At 45.1% G+C, this 22,657-nt stretch overlaps 1 protein-coding gene across 14 annotated transcripts in view; it reads left to right on the top strand.

Annotated features, from left to right (window-relative positions):
- Positions 1 to 7,345, top strand: part of SPECC1 (sperm antigen with calponin homology and coiled-coil domains 1) — a 228,951-nt gene extending 221,606 nt beyond the window's left edge. For 8 of the 14 annotated variants that reach the window (XM_054689431.1, XM_037494121.2, XM_037494123.2 and 5 more), the window contains one exon: positions 2,434 to 7,345. In XM_054689431.1, the coding sequence (XP_054545406.1) occupies positions 2,434 to 2,523 (90 nt within the window). In that variant the 3' untranslated portion in view covers positions 2,524 to 7,345. The remainder of the gene's footprint in view (positions 1 to 2,433) is intronic. The other 6 variants (XM_037494120.2, XM_037494119.2, XM_054689432.1 and 3 more) reach the window with 4 other exon arrangements.
- The last annotated feature ends 15,312 nt before the right edge of the window (positions 7,346 to 22,657 follow it).

Genomic DNA, 22,657 nt, shown 5'->3' with positions numbered 1-22,657 from the left:
AACTGCACCTGCCTGTTCAAGGTCCAGGGACATGATAAGGAAACCTAGTCTCTACCTCAGATTTTTTTCATTGCCAAATCAGGGGAAAATCTGTATGACTTTTTTTCATCTTATTGCACTAGCTAGAACTTCTAGTATAGAGTTGAATATTATATATGCAAGAGAGGACATCCTTGCTGTGTTCTTTTTTCCTGATCTTGGGGGGAAATGTTCAGTCTCTCACCACTGAGTATGATGTCAGCTTTTGATTTTTAATGTACGTGTGTGTATAGTATATATGTGTGTATATATATGTATAGTAAAGAAATTCCCTGCTAGTCCTATTTTTTTAGATTATTTTATCATAAATGGTTGTAGAATTTTGCATAACACTTTTTCTGTATCTGTTGATATGATCATGTGGCGCTTTTTAAATTTAGTTTGCTAGTATGAATTACATTGGTTGATTAATGGATGTTGAACCAGCCTTGCTCTCCTGGGATGAATGCCACTTGATCATGATTCAATTGCTAATATTTATTAAAGAAGTTTATGTCTATGTTCATGTGAGAAATTGGCCTGTGTATTTTTTTTAAAACTAACCTTTATCTGGTTTTGGTATTAGCACCATGCTGGCCTTGGAGAATGAGTCAAAGTATATGTTCCTCTTCTGTTTCCTGGAAGACATCATGTAGACTTGGCATTATTTCTTCCTTAAGTATTGTTTTTTTGTAGAATTAGTGAACCATTTAGGCCTGTTGTTTTCTTTTTTTGGAAGCTTTTTAGCCACTAATTAAAATAAGTGTCATGTATTACCAGATTTTTATTAATGCACTATATTCTTTCTTCTCCTAAATAGTGTTAAATTATTTCTTCAAACATGTTCAATGTGCTGTTAATAATATGAAAAAAAATGTTTTCAATTTAATCATCAGGTTAAGTCATGCAAAGTAATCTGTAAAACTATGAATAGTACTTGAATTTCCAGCTTCTCTCTGAGATTGAAAATACATCTTTTCCATCATATAAAGGAAGGTTTGCCACCTCCCTTGCATTTGTAATATCCCTTCTTCTCTCACCACTCATCTTTCTCCTAAATAACAAGGTCAATTCTTGATCACTTCTTTTCTATGTCATTATATTAGCAAATCTCCTATTGTAAGAATTGTAGCTTTTCATGCATTGTCTATATGCACAGTACTGACTTTTTATCTTGTATTGTATGTGATCTTTGTTTTTCTTTTTAAATTGTGTTAGTTGTATCTGTATGGAATGTTCCGTTTGCTCCTTTTCCACCCCTTTCCCATGACCAATGATAATTTTTTAGTATAACCAGAGAGAAAAATCAGTAAAGTATATTTAGATGTTGTTGAAACAGAGTAAATGACTGGCTTCAGCTAGTTTTGTCACCTGCCAGGAGCAGATATATGTAAGTTCAGCCTTTTTTTTCCAATACATCTCTGCTTCTGGTTTTACATAAATCAAAGTCCTTTCCTACTGCCCTTTGGTTACCACCAAAGACTCCAGATTCAGCCCCTCAAGTGAATTATTAAATATGTTGAGTGGCACTAATTTCAGGAAAGCTTGTTTGATGCCTAGCACACTGTGGGCTCTGCCTTCTGCTTGTTTGTTGCCTACTAAATTAGGGAAGAAGAAGCAAACAAATAAGTAAAACCATTAAATAGTAACACTTAATTCTGGTAAAACAAATGGTTGCATTTTAAACTGCTCAAGGCTTTGTGGTAATCCCATTCTTGGGAATTTATCTCTGGGCACATTCAACAGAAGGAAACAATGCTGCAGCAAGATGCTCTTGGCAAAGTCTGTCTCTTCTACAGTGTTTGTCCATAAAAATGACAGCCAGCAGCACAGCAGCATAGGAAACTGCTGCTTGAAAGTGTGAAAAAAAAAGTCACAGAGAACAAACACACTTGAGTTCCACTGTGGTAGGAACTTTGGAGGACTAGGTGTACATTTGGTGTGACTCAGAGAAGTGGAAATTGTTTTATAATAATAGAATCATGGGTGACTCTTGAAAATTTTTTAATGTTAAAAGAATAAAAGGGGCAAAAGGTCATATTTTTTAAAGGGACAGTACCTGCACAAACAGGAAGAGAGGGCTCTTTTTTTTAAGATATAAATAACATGCAACATTATATTAATTTTAGACGCGCAACACACTGATATGCTCTGTGTGTGTGTTATGAAATGATCTCCACAATTACCTAGCCTCCATTACCACACAGTTACATCTTTTTTTCTGTGATGAAAACTTACAAGATCTCTAAAAGCAGCACTTCCCTTTTGACTAACCACTGTTAACACAGGCCTGGTGTTGCCTGCTCCTTCTGTTCCTGCAGGTTTCTTGGCAGCAGAGCGCTGACCTAGATCTGAGCCCCTTCACAGGAAGGGGTCTGTGGTGTTCCCCCAGTGACTGCCTTCCTTCTCCTGCAGGAGCTCAGTGAGATGCTGTACACAGACCGGCCTGACTGGCAGAGCGTGATGCAGTATGTGGCCCAGATTTACAAGTACTTTGAGACATAACCCCAGAGGGCCCAGAGCAGCCACCACCGCCCGCTGGACGCACCCAGTCACTTTCCATGAGCCCTGTTCCGACCACCACCTGCCTCCTGCACTTCAAAGAAAGACTCAACCCAGGGGACCAACACACAAATAAAGTGGGCTCCACCCTGCATCCACCTTAAATCCAGCCCCTTTGGATTTAAGGGGAAGCTGTGCTCTCCCACTGGGCCTTCCTCCTTCCAGAGCCAGGAGTCCATGCCAGACTAGTCCCACGAGGACCCAGGAAAACATCTCACGTGACTGTGACTCCATGTCTGAGCTGCACTGAGACGCAGGACAGAGCATTTACAGATCTGTTACCTTTTTACTAAATATCCTGTCTTTTGCCTGTATAACAACTCTGCTCTTTCCCCCGCCCCTACCATTCCTCTCAAAAAGCAAAACAAAACAAAAACACCCAACAGAAGACAAAGAGACAAACATTTGCTGTCCCTTGGACTGGAAACACACTGAGTCCTGCCTTTTAGGAAACAGGCTTACATTCCAGGTGACAATTTAACATCCAGAACTTGGTTGTAACTTTCAGATCTCACCGTCATCTAATTGATTCGTTGACTGGAATGTAAAATGTGAGAATGCGCAGGAGGCCCTGAGTATTTGCTGCGATTTCCTTGTGTGGTGTCCCACTCATAGAAGGTGCCTCTTGTGTTGGAACACACAGAGTTCTCAGTGGTTGCTTACATGCTGAGAGGGAAACTCCGTGTGCTCACACCCCCACTCACAGCCACACCTTTGTTCATGTGCAGAGCTTGACAGAAAGCCACGCATGTGTGTGAAATGACCGGGGCCTGCCAGATCTTCATGTATTTGCACAGGCTGGAAATATGTGTTATTTGGGATCAGGGAAGACAGCAATATTTCAACTCTAACTTATTTTTCACTGGTTCCTCAGGCCTTTTATATTTGCATTTCAAAAGGAAGCCCTTGGGTGGGCAGAGATGGCACCTACCTGCTGCACCTTTGGTGTCTGTGTTGGTCAAATAAGTGTACATTGTATAGCAAATGAGGGTGCAGTTTTTGCAGGTAAATTCAGTGCCCATCACTTTCAGGTGTTGGAGAGCTGTATGTGCCCCTCTGCAAAGAGTCATCCTTACTTCAAGGAGCCCACATCTCCTCTGAGACCCTGTCTTTACTTAGAGGAGCTCTCTGACACCTGCTTGGAGCTCCTCCTGGAAGAGGCCCGCACTCGGCCCTCCCTGCAGGACAAGGCCCCCTTTGTGGAGGTGGCAGCTGGGCTCTGGCTGCAAATCCATCCCTTCCTCATTTTCCTCTATGGCTCTAGTTCCAAATCACCTGGGGAATTTGCTGACTACACACACTCCTGGCTGCCCCATCAATCGAGTCAGAGTATCTGGATGACACCAGTAAAATAATGTATATATTTTCAGAATTCCCCTGAGAAGCACTAAGAGGAGAAGGTGCCTTCCATTGCCCCCCAGAGCAGCACAGTGGAGAGCAGGGCACTCTCCTTTGGCGTGAGTGGTGTGACTACATAATGGACCTCTTTCCAGGTGGATGCTGGAGTCACTGTCTGAACAGATTTAACCTGCTCCTTCCTGATGAACTTACCCATCTGAAAGTCGTGACTTGCATTGCTTCATGCATCTGTCGTTTGTTGATGACTGATATTTTCCTTATCTCTGTGCTTCTGCCTCAGTCCCCATCACAGTGGAAAAGAGCAATATTTCAGGTTGTTGGGTTTTGGGTTTAACCTGAGCTGTTGGTGGTTATGTTTAATCTGGACTTACCAGAGAGCTTTGTGCAGGAGAGACAGCGAGGTCTTAGGGTACCTGGAGAAAGTATTTAGCATGACCTGCACCCTGTTTTTAGTGATCTCTGTAGACGATTCAGAATGAGCGCTGGGCACAGCAGTCCATGGTGGTGGCCTCGCCCTTCCTTCTCTTCCCTAACCCCCACCCCGGTGCCTGCTCCTTCTGGGCTAAAAAGAAGGAAAGTAATGTCATGTGACAGAAAGGCTATGTGCAGTTTCTTTTTATAACCCTAGGAAATTCCGTGTTTCTTTGCCAGTGGGTGTGCCTAGAGAGGAGGAAGCTGTGTCCTGGTCACAGAAGCACAGGTGGTTGTGGGCAGGTCTGGCCCCGAGGGTGGCAGTGAAGGCAGCACCAGGGCCTGGAGGGAAGCTGTCCAGATCTGTTTGGAACTGGGACATCGAGAAAACAAGGTAGCAGCAAGTTGTTCACTCCTAGTTTTCCATCCTGAGGCTTTCCGAGGCTACAAAATGCATCTTTCTTCTTCAGATGAAACTTAGTCATTTAAAATTATTTGGTGGTTCTGCAATTGCTATTTTAAACAATTTTATGTATGATGCAAAATGCAAGACCCAGAAGAGTGGAGGGGTTGTTTTAAGACATAAGGAGTAGCTCATGGTGAGTTGTGAGCATGGTGAGTCGTGAGCATGGTGAGTCAATTCAGACTTGAACTTTAATTGACCAATGTTAGTGCCACAGCCCCCACCCCACTGGGTCAGCATTCTGAGGAACCAGGCAGTCACACTTCCCAGCCTTATCTCCTCTCACTTCAGAAAGGATGTTAGTCTTTTGTTTTTATTCTTCTTTCCATTGTTTGGGAACTTCTGTTGACACCATTTTAAGTAGGTGCAATAGGTGTTAGAAATCACTTTGCAGAGTGACTAGCCAGTGTCAAGCATCTGCACCTACCCATCTCCACCATCACCTCCAGAACCCCCTCAGAGGAAGGCAGGCATTTGTCTGGCAAGGCACAAAAAGGACTCAGCTTGTTAACTACAAACTCATTTGCCAAATCTAGAAGTAGCTATTGCCTTTTCAGAGTTTGAGTGCCATTTTGAAATGAACTACCATGAACATGCTGTAAAGGATATAACCTAGCAATCTTTTTTTTAAAGTATTTTTAATATCTCATTGCCCAAGTTCACTGGATGTTTCACTTCTCTAACCCAGATTAGAGTTTGGCTAAATCTGTAACATCCTGAGTAGCTCACTGATTTTAACTACATTAGTTGAATGCAGTTTATACATCTGTGTCCTCACTTCTATAAAGAGCACACCAGATTGTACCAAGCATTGTCAGATATGACAAGCCAGCATAGATGTATTAAACTATTAACACACAAATGTACAATGTATGACTGTGTAATATTTCTAATAAATATATTTTGTTTCTGTCTGATTATGAATTTTCCAGGGATAGTTGTCATTAATATTTTCTCAAAGTACCAGGCTTAATTTCCATCTGTTTCAAACCAGTCTTCATGTCTCAGTTCCTTGTTGGGCTTTGGTCTTGCTGATGTTACTGGAAATACCAGAAAGGACTAGATGCTAATGGTTCCTGCCATTTGATGTGACTAGAGTCTCTCGTGAAAGTCACCCTTCGGAGCCCAAACAGGATGCTGCAGAGCTGCACAGATGTGCTCACAAGAGCCTGACCAGAGCTGCCCCTGCTTAGCACATGTCCTGTGAGTGAATGCTGAGACCTGAACCATACTTCAGCTGGTGTTAAACAGGAAGAAATTATGATAATATTGAAGAGGCAGAGTTAATGGACACAGCTAGGGGAAGCCAGTTCACCTGGTTCATCGGAGTGGCTGGTTCATGCACGCTGGTTCATCAGAGTGGCTCTTCAGGCATCTCTCGGGTGCCACTGCGCACTGCCCACTGGGAAAGAGAAAGAAGACTGCCCCTCCTAGAATCTCACATCTCCCGCTTCCCTCAGGGGAGCTCCTCTGTTAACTGCCTCTTTCTCCAAAATGCCTGTCTGTCTAAAAATAGCACAGCCTCTAATAAGTCTTAACACAGTCAAGCCAGGACAGCGGCCATCACTCATCTTCCTCCGGGCTGTGATATCAGAGGAGATACCAAGTTCAACATCCTGTTGCCCACAGCTATCTTAGTCTGTGCACATGCGCACTCACAGGGATTTGGTGGAAGGCCAGTGTCTCAGCATTTGAGAATCGATCCCTTCCGTAGTTTGTGGTGGTTTGGGGACCACCAGGGAGCTCGCTCTTGGGCCTAGAGCCTCATCCCTAGAAATCCTGTCTTCTGTCATAGCCCCTGCATATTGAATCGGAAATCACACAGAGAGCTTCTCCTGATGCACAGAAGGCCCACTGTGGTAGTGGCTCTGCTGCTGTGGAGGGCTGAGGACACCAGGCCAGGCCCCGTTGGCACTCAGCCACTTCCCCTTCTCTAAGTGCTTTGGATGCTTCTGCTTCTCCTTATTATCACTCCTTACTCAGCTTCCTGAAGGCAGAGCCATATATCTGTTCAGATGCCTCAACCTTATGCATAATTGTTGACAGATAAATGATTTTTAATAAATTGGTAGAGCCATCCAGCTACCATGAACTCTCATTCCTTCTTAGAATTTCTCATGGAACTCTGGGGAAGAGACACATCCAGCCTGGTTTCAGTGCTTTAGTTGGTCTTGTGAATAGTCATTGCCAGCAGTTTCCAGCTTGATAGGAAAAAAATCCCAGAACTGCACTTGGAAAAGACCCCTGGGGAGAAACTTGAAACTTGATGTCCTGAAGACCTTCATCATGTTTCCCTCTCTCTTCTCTAACAATCCTTGTTACCACGAATAAAATGACCCATTTCCCAGCAGAATCTCAGCCCTCCAAATGCTCTAAATGAATTCAATCTAACTTAACTTTCCTGTCCTATTAAAACCTCAGTGATATTTTTGTAAATTATGAAAAATAAGCCATAAAAAGATTTGGCCTGGACGTCACCCCTCTTTGCTTGTCCATCTGGGATACTATTTATACAACTCTGTAAGCCATATCATTACCATCCTATCAGAAAAATAAAGCAAAACAGAAAGTGGTACATGGGAAAAGTTAACCACCGCTTTATTGCTGCACATGACTGAAGGCTGGGCCACCTTTTGAGAATTCTTATCCTAGAAAACATCCCAGAGATAATCAGAGCAGGGCCAAAACAGAGTCTCAGACCTTCTCAGGGCCAAGGGCACCTCCCTGCATGCTGACAGTTGCTACGAGCAGACTTGCAGGCTCTCCCGGGCCCTGGGATGCTTGTGGCAGCTATACGCGGTAGCAGAGAGGCATTCCAGACACATTTAACTCCCACAAGCTTGACTGCCTCTGGGAAAAAACGAGGCTACAAAAAGTGTGACTACTGTCACCTTCCATCCCAGTCAACAAGCTGGCCTTGTTCCTTGAGTTCCTGTCAGTGGCTCACCACGTGAGTATTTCATGACACTCACTGTGATTTCAGTGTGAAATGCTGTGTTTGTTTGTTTGGGGTACAATGTGGCCCCTAATTGCAAACCAACTACTTCATCTGATGCTCATGCCCCAAGGAAACACTTGTCTGTGCCTACCCCTCCCCACCAATCCCATTGCTGGGGTCAAGGAACCTCTAGTTCTTTTTTTTTTTTTTTAAAAAAAGATTTATTTATTTTTATACAAGAGCTGGGGTACAGGCCAGAGGCGCAGGAGGGTGAGAGGATTCACCAGAGACAGAGAGGGGAGCAGTACAGGCAGACTGAGGAAATACACTGCTGAGGGGAGCAGCGGGCGAGACAGGAGAGGTCTGCCACGCCATGTGGGTATCTCCCTGGCCATACTGAAATCAAACCCGCACTGCAGAGGCTGCAGAAAACTTCACAGCACTGCACTCAAAATGCTGCACCACCGGGGAGACCTGGAACCTCTAGTTCTTATCCCTAACTTGCCTTTCCTACAGCATCGTAATCAATCTGCAGTGGCTATTGTAACAAATGGCTGAAAACATAGTGGCTGCAAACAATATAGGTGTATGATCTTTCAGTTCTGAAGTTCAGAAGCCCAAGATGAGTCTCACTGTACTAAAATCAAGGTGTCAGTAGGGTGGTGTTCCTTTCTGGAGGCGCTCTGGGAGCATTTCCTTGCTTTTTTCATATTCTTAAGGTCACCCACGTTCCTTCGCTCATGACCCCATCCTCTGTCTTCAAAGTCAAAGCCAGAAATGTTGGGTCTCTCTGACCTTCTGCAGTCACATTCCCTCTGGCTCTCTGATTTAAGAACCCAAGTAATTAGATTAGGCCATTTTCCTCTATCTCACTCTTAATCCCACCATTCCTCTCGCCATGTAAGGTCACATATTCACACAAATCTTCAGCTTGGACATCTTTGGGGACCATTATTCTACCCACACAGTCATCTTTTCTATGGCCTCTCATTAGTAATTGGTGGAATCTTTTTTTTTTTAAATTTCCTAGTTAAAATTACCAACTAAAGAGTCACATTGGGCTGTCATTGGACCTCCTCACCAGCTTCTTTGGACACTTTTTTTCATGTCAGATACTTTTGTGGGTCACTAGCTAGTCAGTGGTTAGCTGTGACCATGACTGGTCAGTGGGGGTGGGTGTCATATGGGTCTGTGTACCAGGGCCATCCCCTTCAAGAACACGCCAGCCCTCTTGCAGACAAGATCTGGCTCTCTCCAAAGGCTATGACTGGGGAGGCCGCATGCTGGCATCTTCCCTGGGATGGGAATCAGGCTTCCACACATTTATGGGTGACAGAGCCTTGTGCTCCAGTTGCTGGAAACCCAGCATCAGTGAGGGGCTGAGGAAGTCCCACATCCAAAGAGCTTGGGACACCATTAAATCAGGAATACACTAGGTCATTTACATAGAAGGAAACTGTGCCACAGAAAGGTGAGGTAATTTGCCCAAGATAACTGGATAAGCTTGGAGAAGACAAATCAAGAATGGACCCAAGCAGTGTGGCCCCAAAGCCTATACTTATAGCCATCGCTTGGTACTCTGCTCTCTGCCACCTGTCTCAGGAAAAGCACACTGGGTAATGCGATTTAACACACTTGCTGTGATTTTTTTATTTGAAAAAAAACTAAATCCTGCTAATTAAGATTAGAAATAAGTTCTGCATCTAGACTGATCTCAAATGCATCTTAGCCAAAAGGGCATTTTTGCATATATTTCTTTATCTAATCACAGACTGAACAAGTCACAACATTTATGTTCAGAGCATCTATATTCAAAGGCAAGTCGAAAACCTTCCCAGAACCAACCTCCAACCCCCTAAGTTTCCATCACATTGGTCAAAATGGTGTCACATCACCCCCATCCAACCAATCACTGACTAAAAGGAAGGAGCTGCTCTTCCTTCCCTGACTTGCCCTGGGGTATGGGAGGGGCCTATCTTCCCTGGCAAAGGTCATCCCATTCCTAAGCAAAACTGGGGTTCTGTTAGCCTGGAATATTGAGGGGCATTGATTGGGCAACCAGTGACATTTGCCACAAAGTGCCAAAATCACTGTGCCAAGAATCCTACTTGGTGAGGAAAGTGATACCTTTCCATTGCACTTCAGGCATCTCCAGATCCCCAAGGAATGCATTCTTCAGAGTTCTGAGGAGCTTGCTGCATGGAAAAGGTAAGTGCAAGTAATGGGAGCATCAACCATGTGTGACGCCCCCCATCCCCATGCCAGGTGCTGGTCTAAGCCTGTACAGGAATGTCTTCCCTTCTCACCTATGCCCAGATTATGGGTTCACTTTCAGGGGACACAGAGGGGCCAAGCTACATGCTTCCCCTAGGCTGTACCTGGCTGGGCTGCAGTGTTGATACCAGATCCATCTGAGGCCTGTTGACATACTCACCCCCAGGCTCCTTGAGCTCAGCTTGCTGGCCAAGCCCTGCTAACCTCACAGATGGTGAAAGTGAGTGGTATTCAACGCCAGCTGGGAGTGGCTCTTCCAACCAAGGAACTTGAGCTGGGTGACAGCTGGAGCGGCCTGCCTTGGGCTACAGCTCTGTGCTAAGGCCTGATGGCAGCTTGCCCAGTTGGCTCCAAACAAAATCCCCCAACTCCAACTCTATTATCCAACAGAACACATAGTCAGCTGTTACAGGCAGGCGGTTGGAAAATGCTAGAGCTTCGCTTTATGTTCATTCTTCTGTAAAACGATTGTGAAGAAATATAACAAGGCCCTAATTCTGTAAGTGTAGATAATTAGCGTAGTATTAGAATTAACTAAGGAATTTGCTAAAATTGGACTTCACTAGAAGCTGGTGCCAACTCGGGTATGCCTTTATTTGGGAATTACTTTGCTCATTTTCACAGGAATTGGAAAGAAAGTGGCACTTGGATGTGGGTGGGCTCTAGCTGCCTTCCAGCATCCATCTCTGAGCTCATATACTGGATTCTTTCCAGGTCTTCGTGATTGCTTGTCCCTGAGTCCAGGAAATGAATAGGGAAGATCTGCTTGATCAGATGTGGAGTGAGCACTGTCATGGCCTCATTGGCCCCTCCAGTGCCCCACCTCACAGGAGGCCTCCATATGTCACAGCCAATGGTTAGTCCTCAGTTCTAATCCAGCTCTACTCTCACCACACTGCGCCCCACCCAGCACCTCCCCTCCCTCAAGGAGCTCCTCCTGGGCTGCTCCTCCTTATTCTCCTTTGTGGGCCACTTAACTTCTGCCTCTTTAGGCCCTTAAATAGTCTTAGATTGAACCTTTCCTCAGGTGGGGACCCCATCCTAATCTCCTAGTGCATATACTATTCTGCTTTTGGGACCTGAAGCCTAGGGCATCTCAGGGCTGCCAGTTTTCAAATAAATTCCTTCTGCCAGAACCTTGATAAAGGCTTGGGGCACCCTAGTCTGTTAATAGGATCATCAAATACAATATAAGACACCAAATTAAGTTTGCCTCTCAGATAAGTAATGAATAAGTTTTTATAGTCCTGGGTGTCAAACTACCCTGGTCAGCCTACTTTCTCATTTGCTCCTTCAGGCAGTCTGCTGACAGTCATGGGCAGGCAGTTGGCAGCATACCTGGCTGGGGGCACCTGTTCCCAGGTCATGCTGAGACCTCAAGGAAGGCCAGGCTGCTTATAGGAGCCTCTCTTAATCAACTTTTGAACCCTAAGTGAGCCAAACCATGCAGGCCAGATGGTGCCCATGTCTGCCACTGGCATCCATTCTGGATTCCTTCTTGGTCTTGAGTGCAAAGATGATTTTCTTCTCTGTTCCCTGGGTGGCTAATGCAGGTGCTAGGCTAGGCCTGATGTAGCTGTGAAGCCATGAAGCATGGCTCTCTCATCAGATGGCTGTGGCAGGTCTCTGGAGGTGTATTGTTTTAAAAGCACTGCATGGAGCCAGTTTTCACCCAAATTGTCTAACCAAAACCTTCGAAGATGCACCTCCAATCCCGTATGGTCAGTCATCTCCACCTGTCAGACTCCAGCTTACGTTAGGGTCACCTTTAATAAGACTGCCTTCAAGAAGCATTGCCTCATCCCAATTAAATTGTGTTCCTCCACACCCTCTCCCAATACCCTCCAAACCCTTTTCCTCCAGGACCTTGTCAGATAGAGAACTATCCAACCATGGGGGTTAATGCCTATTCCCATCGCCCATAACATAAAACCTGCCCCACAGCAGAGACCTATCTCCTGGGTCCACTGCTTTGACCTGAAACCCCCTTTTCAGCATGAACTAGGAGCCCACTGGCTGGCATGTTGGAGGGGTAGTAAGTACAGCTATGGAGGTGGGGGGGTGGGAAGGGAAGGGACTACCTTGTGGGACTGTGGGAGGGGGCCTCAGGAGGAAGCTGGCTGGCATCTGGATGTAGGTATATTAAGGAAAAGACCCACTCTCTCCAGACACATTTTGTAAACATCTTTCTCTCTGGAGGAATTGGTGACTTTATCTGGACAAGAGCTAGTGTACTAGAGTGCCAGGAATATTTTCAATTAGTATGAGCTTGAAATCTTTTAGACCAGAGTTTTTAACACTTTCCTGGGACCATTCCACCCAGCAGCCCCTCGGGGGCCTCAGAACACAGTTTGCAGTTGTGCACTACACGTCTTTTTTGAGGTCTTTTATTTTGAAGGTCTAAAATTTGTATTTGAAGTCTTAGAAAATGTTAAGAATTCTACATTCCATTCATGACATATCCATGATAGTTCTATATAAAAATGAGGATTCCTCCCCAAAAAATTCTTTGAATAAAATTGACATGCCAGGAAGGCTCATCATTCATAGTAATGGTGTATGGCTCCTGGTCTTGAGAACACACAGGTAGGGGATGTGAACCAGCTGGAGAAGCACCTCATAGGGCCAAAAAGGTGAATCATAATGTGTGACAGTGGGCACAGGGGCATAGAAAATCAGATGTGGTGCAGTAACTCACCTCCTCAGAGCACCTTTCAGCTGTCTTTGAAAAGGTTCTGTCTCTGGAATTGTTTATACACAGCAGTATGGGAAATCAGTGCTGCATTCCCAGAACATTTGCTGGTCTTGATCCTCCCAGGTTGAGTCAGCTGGAACCCATGGAATCCACATGAATTTCATTGTCCAAGTTCCTATGCCTAGGTTTCTCCCTTGCTTCAGACAGTCTACAGACAATGGAAACCTGTTTGCCAGCAAAGAGCAGACAAATGGATCATGGAGGGGGTTGGCTAACCTATATCAGGCCTGGCTCCCAAAGTCTTCTGGTCCTGTTTACAGTTTAAAGCAATAGGCAACTTTCCCTCAACTTGCAGTCTCTAAGCTTGTCCTGTAACAGCAGAGATGAGGATGGGGTCTGCTGTCAGAAAATGGCTTTGAAAGATGTTACTCTTCTTCCTACTCCTCTTCCTCCTCCTCATCATCTCCTTTGAAACTGAAAATCTCCTACCACAAAACTAGAAGCTGTGACACTCATTTCCTATAATTGGGCAAATGTTATTGTTAAAGTGACAGTTGTTATGAATATACATGCTCAGTACAGAAAATACCAAAAAGTACAAAAAATGATTAAAATCTCTAGGTATCATGCCAAACATGAATTGCCAAAATTAATATCCTTTTCTGTATTTAATTGGTGCACTCATATATCATGCAGGATAAGGTTAAGCTGCAAGGAACAAAAATCTGAAAAATACTGTCTTAGGTCAGAAACTTACTAATATTTCACCAAAAAGGAGCCCGGAGTTAGGAAGACTAGTCTGTCAGAGTCACAAAATCCTTAGGGACCCAGAAACTCTGACTTCTCTGAAGATATCTATCAGTGACATTTGTCCTCATGATCTAGCATGGCTTAGAGGTCCGGACATTACAAATATATTTCAGGTGACAAGACAGAGAAAGGTGAACATGATCCCTGTCCCTTTTAAGTCTTTCTAGAGGATCCAACTAACATCTCTGAGGAGTGAACTTGGTCCATGGCAGCACCTAACTATAAAGGAAGCTGGGGAATATCATATTTTTTTTTTTTATGTGATGCTTTTATTTTATTTTTTTTTCTGTTTCTTTTTTTTTTTTAAATATTAAATTTTATTTTTATATTCCCCCATACAATTGCAAATGCCCCATTCTGACCCCAATCCTTCCCCTCCCGCCCCCCACCCCCCAAAAAGTGTCTCTGGTTCATAGTTTTTTGTTGATTTTGATTTTCACTTTCTTATATTCATTTTCCAGTGAACAGCCATGATATTGGCTAAAATTTGGAGTTCTATTACTAAAATGAAGGGGAGGAGTCAATATTATGTAGGTACCCGGAAGTCTCTGTGACAATTTATATATTTTCCTACTTTAACTTTTGATTCTTTGAATTGATTCCCAAAATTGTTTTCACTTGGCTTAGATATTTAAAAAATTAATGATAAGTTACACAGTGAAAAGTCCCCCATCTCCTAAGTCTCCCTTCCCTTTCCCACACCCCTGCTACATCATCACTTTAGTGTTTCAGAGAGTCTTATGTATATACAAGCAAATTTGAATGTTATTATATCTTCCAGCACTTTTTAACCCAAAAGGCGGCATGCTATGTATATTCTCTGCATCTTTGTTTTGCTTGGTTTTTGTTATATTTTCTGTTGGCAGTGTATCTTGGAGAAGTTTTCCCATCCTTCCATAGGAAGTATTTTCACTTTTTTTCTGCTGCCTGGAATACCAGGCAGCAGAATACCAGATGTTCTGCTGGTATTTAAGGGGGTGGCATAATTATTTATCTAGTCCCGTATGGGGGTGACCAAATGATCTGTCATCTGGACTGACTGAGAATGAAAGTGGTGTCTCTACTATTAATCACACCGGAGCAAAGGTATAAACTGTTGCAAGTGAACTGGGACTTAGGGTCACCCCTGGATGATGACCATCAGGGTTGTCTCCTGTCTTTTGCACTTACAACAATGCCATTATTTCTTAAGTGAGTTTTTTATTGAGGTAACATTAGTTTATAACATTATGTAATTTTCCAGTGTACATAATTATAATTTGACATCTTTTACTACATCACGATCCCCACCAATGCATCCATTGACTCACTCTCTGTAACCAACAATCCGTTTTCTGTATCTAAGAGTTTGCTTTTGTTTTTGTTCAACACACAAGTGAAATCAGACAGTATTTGTCTTTCTCCATCTGACTTACTTAACATAAAATACCCTTAAGATTCATCCATGTTGTCAGAATGGCAAGATTTCATTTTTTTTTACGTCTGAATATTGTTCTATTGTATGTGTGTATATACATCTTCTGTATCTATTCATCTGCTGTTTCCACACCTTGGCTGTTATAAATAATGCTGGACAATGCTGTAATTATAAATGTTCACCTGCACTGACAGGTTCTTCTGCCTAAGATTCAAATGTCTAATTGCTGGATCAAAGAGTTATGCATTGGCGCTTTGGATAGAATCTACCAAATTGCTTCTGTGAGAATTGGACTCACTTGTTCTCTCATCGGTAATATGTGTGGTGTCTTTTTCCCCACAGCTTGACCAACAGAGAGTGTTATCAGACTTTGGGTTTTTTCCAATCTGATAGGTGAGAAGTGGTATCTGAATTTGGTTTTAGTTTGCCTTTTGTTATGAATGAGGCCAAAAAGCATTAAAATCCTATTTGTGTTGCTTTTTCTGTGAATTGCTTGTTCATATCCTTTGTGCAGATTTCTTACTGACTGTTTAGAAATATCACTTGGAGTTTTTTTATATATTAGAAAGATGATGTCTTTGATTTGAGAAGCAAATTGTTTCCCCAGCTGGTGGTTTGTCTTTCATGGTGGTTGGTTGGTTTTTGCCTTGCAAAGGTTTATTTTATTTCTTTTTTTTAATATTTTATTTTATGCCTTTGGATTTTGGATCAAAGCTAGAGAGCCCTTCCCTATCCTACGGTTATGACAGAGTGCTTCAATATTTTATTTTTTCTTTTAGAACTTTCTGTGTTGTGTTTTAAATCCTTGGTACTTAGGAGATTTATTGTGGTGTACAAGAGGGATATGACTTTATATGCATATAATATGCATTTTTTTCCATAGCAATACAACCTTATAGTTAAAATGTCAAATCACATTAATGCAGCCTCCTGTTCCAGCCCTGCCCCACAACTTTGTTTGCTCTTTTCCAGTCTTTCCAAAGTTTATTTTGATATTTTCCCCCATGTTTATAAATAGTAATTTTTGGATTTTAACTGTACTCTATGGTCCTGTTTAATGAATAAGTCTTACCTTCACCCCCAGATCCTTAGAACCCATGTGCCAGTGAAGTCTCAGTACTGACATGACTGTTCCCCTGGCAGCTGGTGGAAGGATAATACCATGTTCTATTTCTCTCCTTTGAAAAAATGTTTAAGCTTTTCCTTTTTCAATAGGTAACCTGAGTTAGTAATTGTAACATCCCACCCTCTTTAAAAAGTAGAAAAGGTGCAGATTTTGAGTGAAGCATCGAAGGGAGGTACTCCTTATTTTTTTCCCCAAAGCATTATTTTCCCTAATTACTTACATAATCTTATCATTTGAAACAGCTGGTCACATTTGACTCTGAATAAGTGATTTGTTTTCTTTACTCCAGTTCTTTGAGTCTAGCATATCTGAGCAACCCTAAGACTCATCTACAAGTTTTCTATGTGGCTCTTCTTGTTATAGGACAGGGAGAGGGGCAGCCCAAACCCCGCAAACCTGCCTATTCTAAATGGGTTCTGCCATCCGCCGCATCAACACAAAACATATGAGACTTTAATGGGAAGGAACTTTAATAAAACTAGGAAACAATACAGGTAAGGCAAAGAGTCTAGTTTCTAAATGAAGCACCCATAGTTACCCGTCCCCTCGTGGGTAAAAGTCCATCCATATGGGATTGGCCCAGAACAAGGCCCCAAAGCCTGCCACAAGTCTAAAGCATCTTCCTGTGGGGACCCACAGAAAAGGGTCAGAAACAACCAGACAAGCCCGGAAGAAAAAGAGCAAAATCAACATCAAGATAAAAGCTGCCATTGTCACCTCCCCATGGGTCTCACCCACGTCTGTGTCACCCAGTCCACAACCCAAAGACAAGCGCAGTTTCTTCACGTGTCTCTAGGCTCCATGCGCCTCCTCCAGGTCTCCTGGCTCCATCCTGCTTCCTTCCTCAGTCTCTTCTGCTTCTCCTCTTCCTGTTCAGCTCCACCTTCCCTTGGGTGGGGCAGGGAACCTCCCCCTTTCCTGGGGACCACCCTGTTACATTCTGGGCCAGGTACTGGGGATACAGTAGTGAAGATGACAACTTGGAAGCTCACTCTATGGTCGGAGGGGCAAATGAGAAACAGAAGAATACATAAGGTGACAGGTATGATAAACACTAAGAAGAAAAAACAGACCTGGGTTTGAAAACAGTGTGCTGGGGAGGGCAGGTGCTATTCTAGGAAGGATGGTCAGAGAAAGCCTCTGTTACATTAGTGGCTTACACTTTCATCCCCAGGTCCCTTGAACCCAATACCTGAAAGAAAAGGTAGGAAAGGGAGCCATATGAAAACAGGAGGGCGCGCTAAATGACGTAGGGCAGCAGCATGTGCAAAGGCCTGTGAGGTAAGTACGGGAAAAGCTTCAGGCTTTTCCGCCCTCCCACTGCGCATGCGCACTTGACCGAACGCCGTGGCGTGCGTGGTACGCGTGGCGTGGCGCAGCGTGGCGTGGCGTGGCGTGGCGTGGCGTGGCGCGGCGTGGTACCAAGGACGGAGGAGTGGAGTGGAGCGGATCGAGGAGCGCGGCGGAGAGTGGCAGAGCGCGTCGGAGTACCGCGACTGCGAACAGCGGAGAGCATGAAACACGAACAGGGCTGCTAGCACCGGTAATGACCCTACCAGGTGTGGGTTGGTGTGCTGCAGGCCCTAGAGTAGGAATATGATACTTGTGTTGGGATGGGGGATCAATAGGAAACCGGTTCCTGGGATCCTCTGACACTAGGCAGTGGGAAGAGCGGAGAACTCAGCTGGAGCCAGAAAACCCGCTGGGTGGTGGAGGGCCAGGCAGGGCTGTGACGTCTGCAGGAGAAGCCAGTGTTTCAGAAAGAGGAGGTGTTTGACTGACGAAAGCCCCTGAGAGACTAAGATGATTACTGAGACTTGACAAGATTTGGCAAGATATGAGGTCTGCTGACTTGACTTGGGGTGGGGCCCAAGACTGAGGAGGAGCTCGCAGAGAAGGTGAGAGAAGGAAGTGGAGGCCATGGAAAACCTTGCTTTGAAGGAGCCTGCTGCAAGAGAAATAGACAAATAAATGGAGAGATGGTTAGAAGGGATGTGGGATGAGGGAGGGTTTCATTTGAAGTTGATCACAGTTTATTTATTTATTTATTTATTTTTTGGAAATATAGAGGCATGTTTATTTATTTATTTATTTGTTTGTTTTTGCATGCACTGGGTACAGTCAGAAGCGCGGGAGGGCGAGAGAACTCACCAGAGCCAGAGCGGGGAGCAGAGCAGGCAGAAGGGCCGAAGTACACAGCTGAGGGGAGCAGCGGGCGGCAGGAGAGGTCTGCGCGCCATGTGGGACCCTCCTCCAGTGGCCGGGGAGCAGCCGGGGATCGAACCGGCGTCGCAGAGGCTGCGGGCAGCTTCTCAACCCAGCGCTCAACCGCTGTGCCACTGGGGAGGCCCGATCACAGTTTATTTTTTTTAAAGATTTATTTATTCGTGCATACAAGAACTGGGGTACAGGCCAGATGTGCGTGAGGGTGAGCAGATTCACCAGAGACAGTGCAGGCAACAGAGCAGACACACTGACTGAAATACACTGCTGAGGAGAGCAGCGAATGAGACAGGAGAGGTCTGCTGCGCCATGTGAATATCTCCTCAGCCAGGATCGAACCGCCGCTGCGGAGGCTGCGGAGGCTGCGAACAGCTTCACGGCACTGTGCTCAACCACCTGCGCCACCAGGGAGGCCCTTCATTTTCTTTTTAAAGAATAGAAAGACAGGCACTTTTGCCTGTTTGTGAGGGATGAGCCCTTTGAGGCATAGGAGGTGTGGGTGCAGAGAGACAGGGAGAAGTGGCTGGAACAGATTCCTGAAGGGAGAGGCCCCTAAGGTGGGCAAGGCCATGCATGGAGGGGCAGAGTGAGTTATTTCACACCGTGCTCAGAGGCTGATGTAGGATGGTAGGAGCCCTAGCAATGGCTGTATGCTGATCCCGGTGGACATATGGTGTCTTCATTTTCACAGCTGTGCAAGCACCTGGGCTGGATGGGGGCTGACAGACAGGTATCACAGAGCAAATTGGCTTTGAAGAGAGGCAGTGGTGGGAGAAGGGAAGCCTGAACAGAATTTCTGGAGATGATACAGTCGCTCCAAGTGGCTCTAAAGCAGGCTGATCAGGGTTGTTCAGGCCAGCCAGCGTGAAAGAATATGGCTGGGAAACAGAGGCAAGAGGGAAGACATTGTTGGAGCTACCAGTGGCGCACTGGGTGAGGGAATGACAGTGGGGGAATGTATGTTAGACCCTGGGCAACGTGGTCTCGAGGATAAGCAGGTGACTGCAGTGCAAAAGGGCAGCCGGTGGTGTTGGCTCAAGCTTGCTTTAAAATGCTTTCTTATTATGGAAGGAAAGGAGAGAAAATGTTGCAGAAGAATGAGGAGGGGAGATCTGAGTCCTCTGGGACATAGGGTATGGGAGAGAAAAATCACACACACACCCCTCAGTGGAAAGAACTACAGTGGAAGTGGGGTGGAGATGGGGTGGGGAGTGTTCTCATTCAGGCTGAGAGGATAACAGGACTTCCAGAGATGAGGTAAAGATTTGAGGCATTTTCTGTGACATTATGAGTGGCCTAGTAAAAATCTGGGGATCAGAAGGGAAGCACATTTGGGTCAGATTAAGGAATATATTGAGCCATATGGGGATCATAACTGTGTGACATATGGGGCAAGATGGAGGGTCCTGCATGAACCTTTAGTGTCAGGAGCACTTTCCTGAGGTGTCCATCAGGTGAGCCCAGGAGCTCTGGGATGCCCCAAGAGGAGCTGGGGCTGTAACGTGTCATCAAGGAAAATGCTTCCTGAAACGCTGTTCTCTGCTGGCTCGTGGGGTGCTGGCCTGGTTATGGGGCCTTTTTGTGTGGAGGTGGCCAAAGAGCATTGTGCTCATATCTCGCCGTCCTGTCTTAAAGGTCACCGCCCCCTCCCACAACTCCAGAAACTGTACACAGAGGGTGGAAGCCACCAGCAACCCACACAAGGTGTATTATTCATCCTCACAAAGGAGGAAGTCCTGTCACAGGCTCCAACATGGATGAACCTGGGGATACATTGTTACATGAATGAAGCCAGTCACCAGAGGACAAACACTGTGTGACTCCATTTTGAGTTTTCTGGAGTAGCTGAATCCACGGGGATGGAGGTAGAAGGGTGGTTGTCAGGGGCCAGGGGAGGGAAACAGGCAGCTTGTATAAATGGGGACAGAGCTGCAGTTTGGGAGGATGGAAACCTTCTGGGGGGATGGTGGTGCTGGTTGTGTAACAGGGTGGTCCCCAGGAAAGGGGGAGGTTCCCTGCCCCACCCAAGGGAGGGTGGAGCTGAGCAGGAAGAGGAGAAGCTGCAGAAGAGACTGAGGAAGGAAGCAGGATGGAGCCAGGAGACCTGGAAGAGGCGCATGGAGCCTAGAGACACGTGAAGAAACTGCGCTTGTCTTTTGGTCGTGGACTGGGTGACACAGATGTGGGTGAGACCCGTGGGGAGGTGACCATGGCAGCTTTTATCTTGATGTTGACTTTGCTCTTTTCCTTCTGGGCTTGTCTGATTGTTTCTGACCCTTTGCTGTGGGTCCCCACTGGAAGGTGCTTTAGACTCATGACAGGCTTTGGGGCTTTGCTCTGGGCCAATCCCATTTGGATGGACTTTTACCCACGAGGGGATGGGTAACTTTGGGTGCTTCACTTAGAAACTAGACTCTTTGCCTTACCTGTATTGTTTCCTAGTTTTATTAAAGTTCCTTCCCATTAAAGTCTCATATGTTTTGTGTTGATGCGGCGGATGGCAGAACCCGTTTAGAATAGGCAGGTTTGCGGGGTTTGGGCTGCCCCTCTCCCTGTCCTATAACAGTTGTACATCAGTGTGAACGTGCCTAGTGCCACTGACTGTACACTGAAAAATGGGTAAAGTGATTTTTTAAAGTCAACTTGGGGGAACTGAGGCTAGCCTATGGCCTACCTGTCACATAGGGGCCAGACTTGTCTCCTGACCCCAGCATTCTGCCAGGGGCTATGACCAGCAAGGAGGAATCAGGGTGGGTGGTGACTGAAGGTGAGCAGCACCCCCTGGGGTGGCCCTGCTGGCTGGTGCCCTTCAGCTAGAACTTTTGCTTACTCATTTGCCACTCTCAGCTCTCACATAGACATTTGAATGCCAAAGGTGGTGATTTGCATGGGGTGGAGCAGGGCACAGGGCTCTCAGCTCAGCTCCCTGCTCAGCAATGAGCCAAAATGCTCACACACAGCAGGCCTTATGGTTATTTCCCTGACCTCAATCTCAAATGCCAGAACTCAAAACTATCATTAAAATGGTCAGATTTTTTTCAACTAGAGAAAATGGTGTCTGCTAACCTCCATAATATTCACCTAAGTGTGTTTTCAGCATTTTCTGGGGGCTTGGCAAGGAAGTCTGAGCTCCCAGAGAAGGATAGGACCAAGAAAATTCTGAACAAGACTGATGAGAGTAGGACCCTGCCTGATATCAAAATTCTCCAGAAAGATGCAGTGCTCTTTGAAAGCTTAGTGCCAGCAACAAAAGAGAGAAAAAAAATAGATTCATGAATCAGAATGGAGCCCAGAAATGGTACTTAGAATGGGGGCTTGGGATCTGAGCAAGGAGACATCCCCCCTACTGGGAGATAATAGAGGGGTCACTATGTGGGTGTAGATGGCTGGGTATAGGGGTGGGGACTCTTGTCTCTGGTGTAGGGGGAGAAAAGGCAGATTTTATTCTGTGAAATACAAAACCTAGAAGCCATAATGAAAGAAATAGAATGATACCCTTAACCACATAAAATGAAAAGCTTCTGTATGACAAAAGACATTGGTGCAGTGCGTTGAGCGCAGTGCTGTGAGGCTGTCCGCAGCCTCTGTAGTGCGGGTTCGATTCCCGGCCCGGCCAAGGAGATGCCCACATGGCGTAGCAGACCTCTCCTGTCTCACCTGCTACTCCCTTAAGCAGTGTCTTCGGTCTGTTTGCCTGTTCTGTTCCCCTCTCTGTCTCTGGTGAATTATCTCACCCTCTTGCGCCTCTGGCCTGTACCCCAGTTCTTGTATAAATAAAATAAATCTTAAAAAAAATAGATAAAAGATTAAAAATAGAGCGGGAGGGGAAACAGGCTGGGAGAAAAACATACTGGGAAAAAATATTTTCAATATGTAGCAAGCAATATACAATATTCACTCCTTATTAGCTGACATACAAAGAGCTCCTAAAAGTGAATAAGACAAATCTGTAGTCAAAATGTGTGCACACACTGAGGAAATGCAAATGGCCAACAGACACGTGAAAAAATGTTCAACATCCCTAATAATCAGGGAAATGCAAATCAAAACCACACTGAGATACCACCTTACACCAGTAAGAATGGCACATATCAAAAAAACAAGCAACAACAAATGTTGGCGAGGATGCGGTGAAAAAGGAACTCTCCTACATTGCTGGTGGGAGTGCAAACTGGTCCAACCACTATGGAAGGCTGTCTGGAGGTTCTTCAATCTACTAAAAATGGAGCTACCATACGATCTGGCAATTCCACTACTAAGAATCTACCCAAAAGACACAAAAACAGTGTTTCAAAAGAGCACCTGTACACCTATGTTTACTGCAGCACTATTTACAACAGGTAAAACCTGGAAACAGCCCA

Source organism: Talpa occidentalis, unplaced genomic scaffold, assembly GCF_014898055.3.
Source record: "Talpa occidentalis isolate TD23 unplaced genomic scaffold, MPIMG_talOcc4v2.1 talOcc4.7, whole genome shotgun sequence".
Lineage (NCBI taxonomy): Eukaryota > Metazoa > Chordata > Mammalia > Eulipotyphla > Talpidae > Talpa > Talpa occidentalis.
Note: the sequence above shows the minus strand (reverse complement) of the source record. Positions and strands in the feature narration are given on the sequence as shown.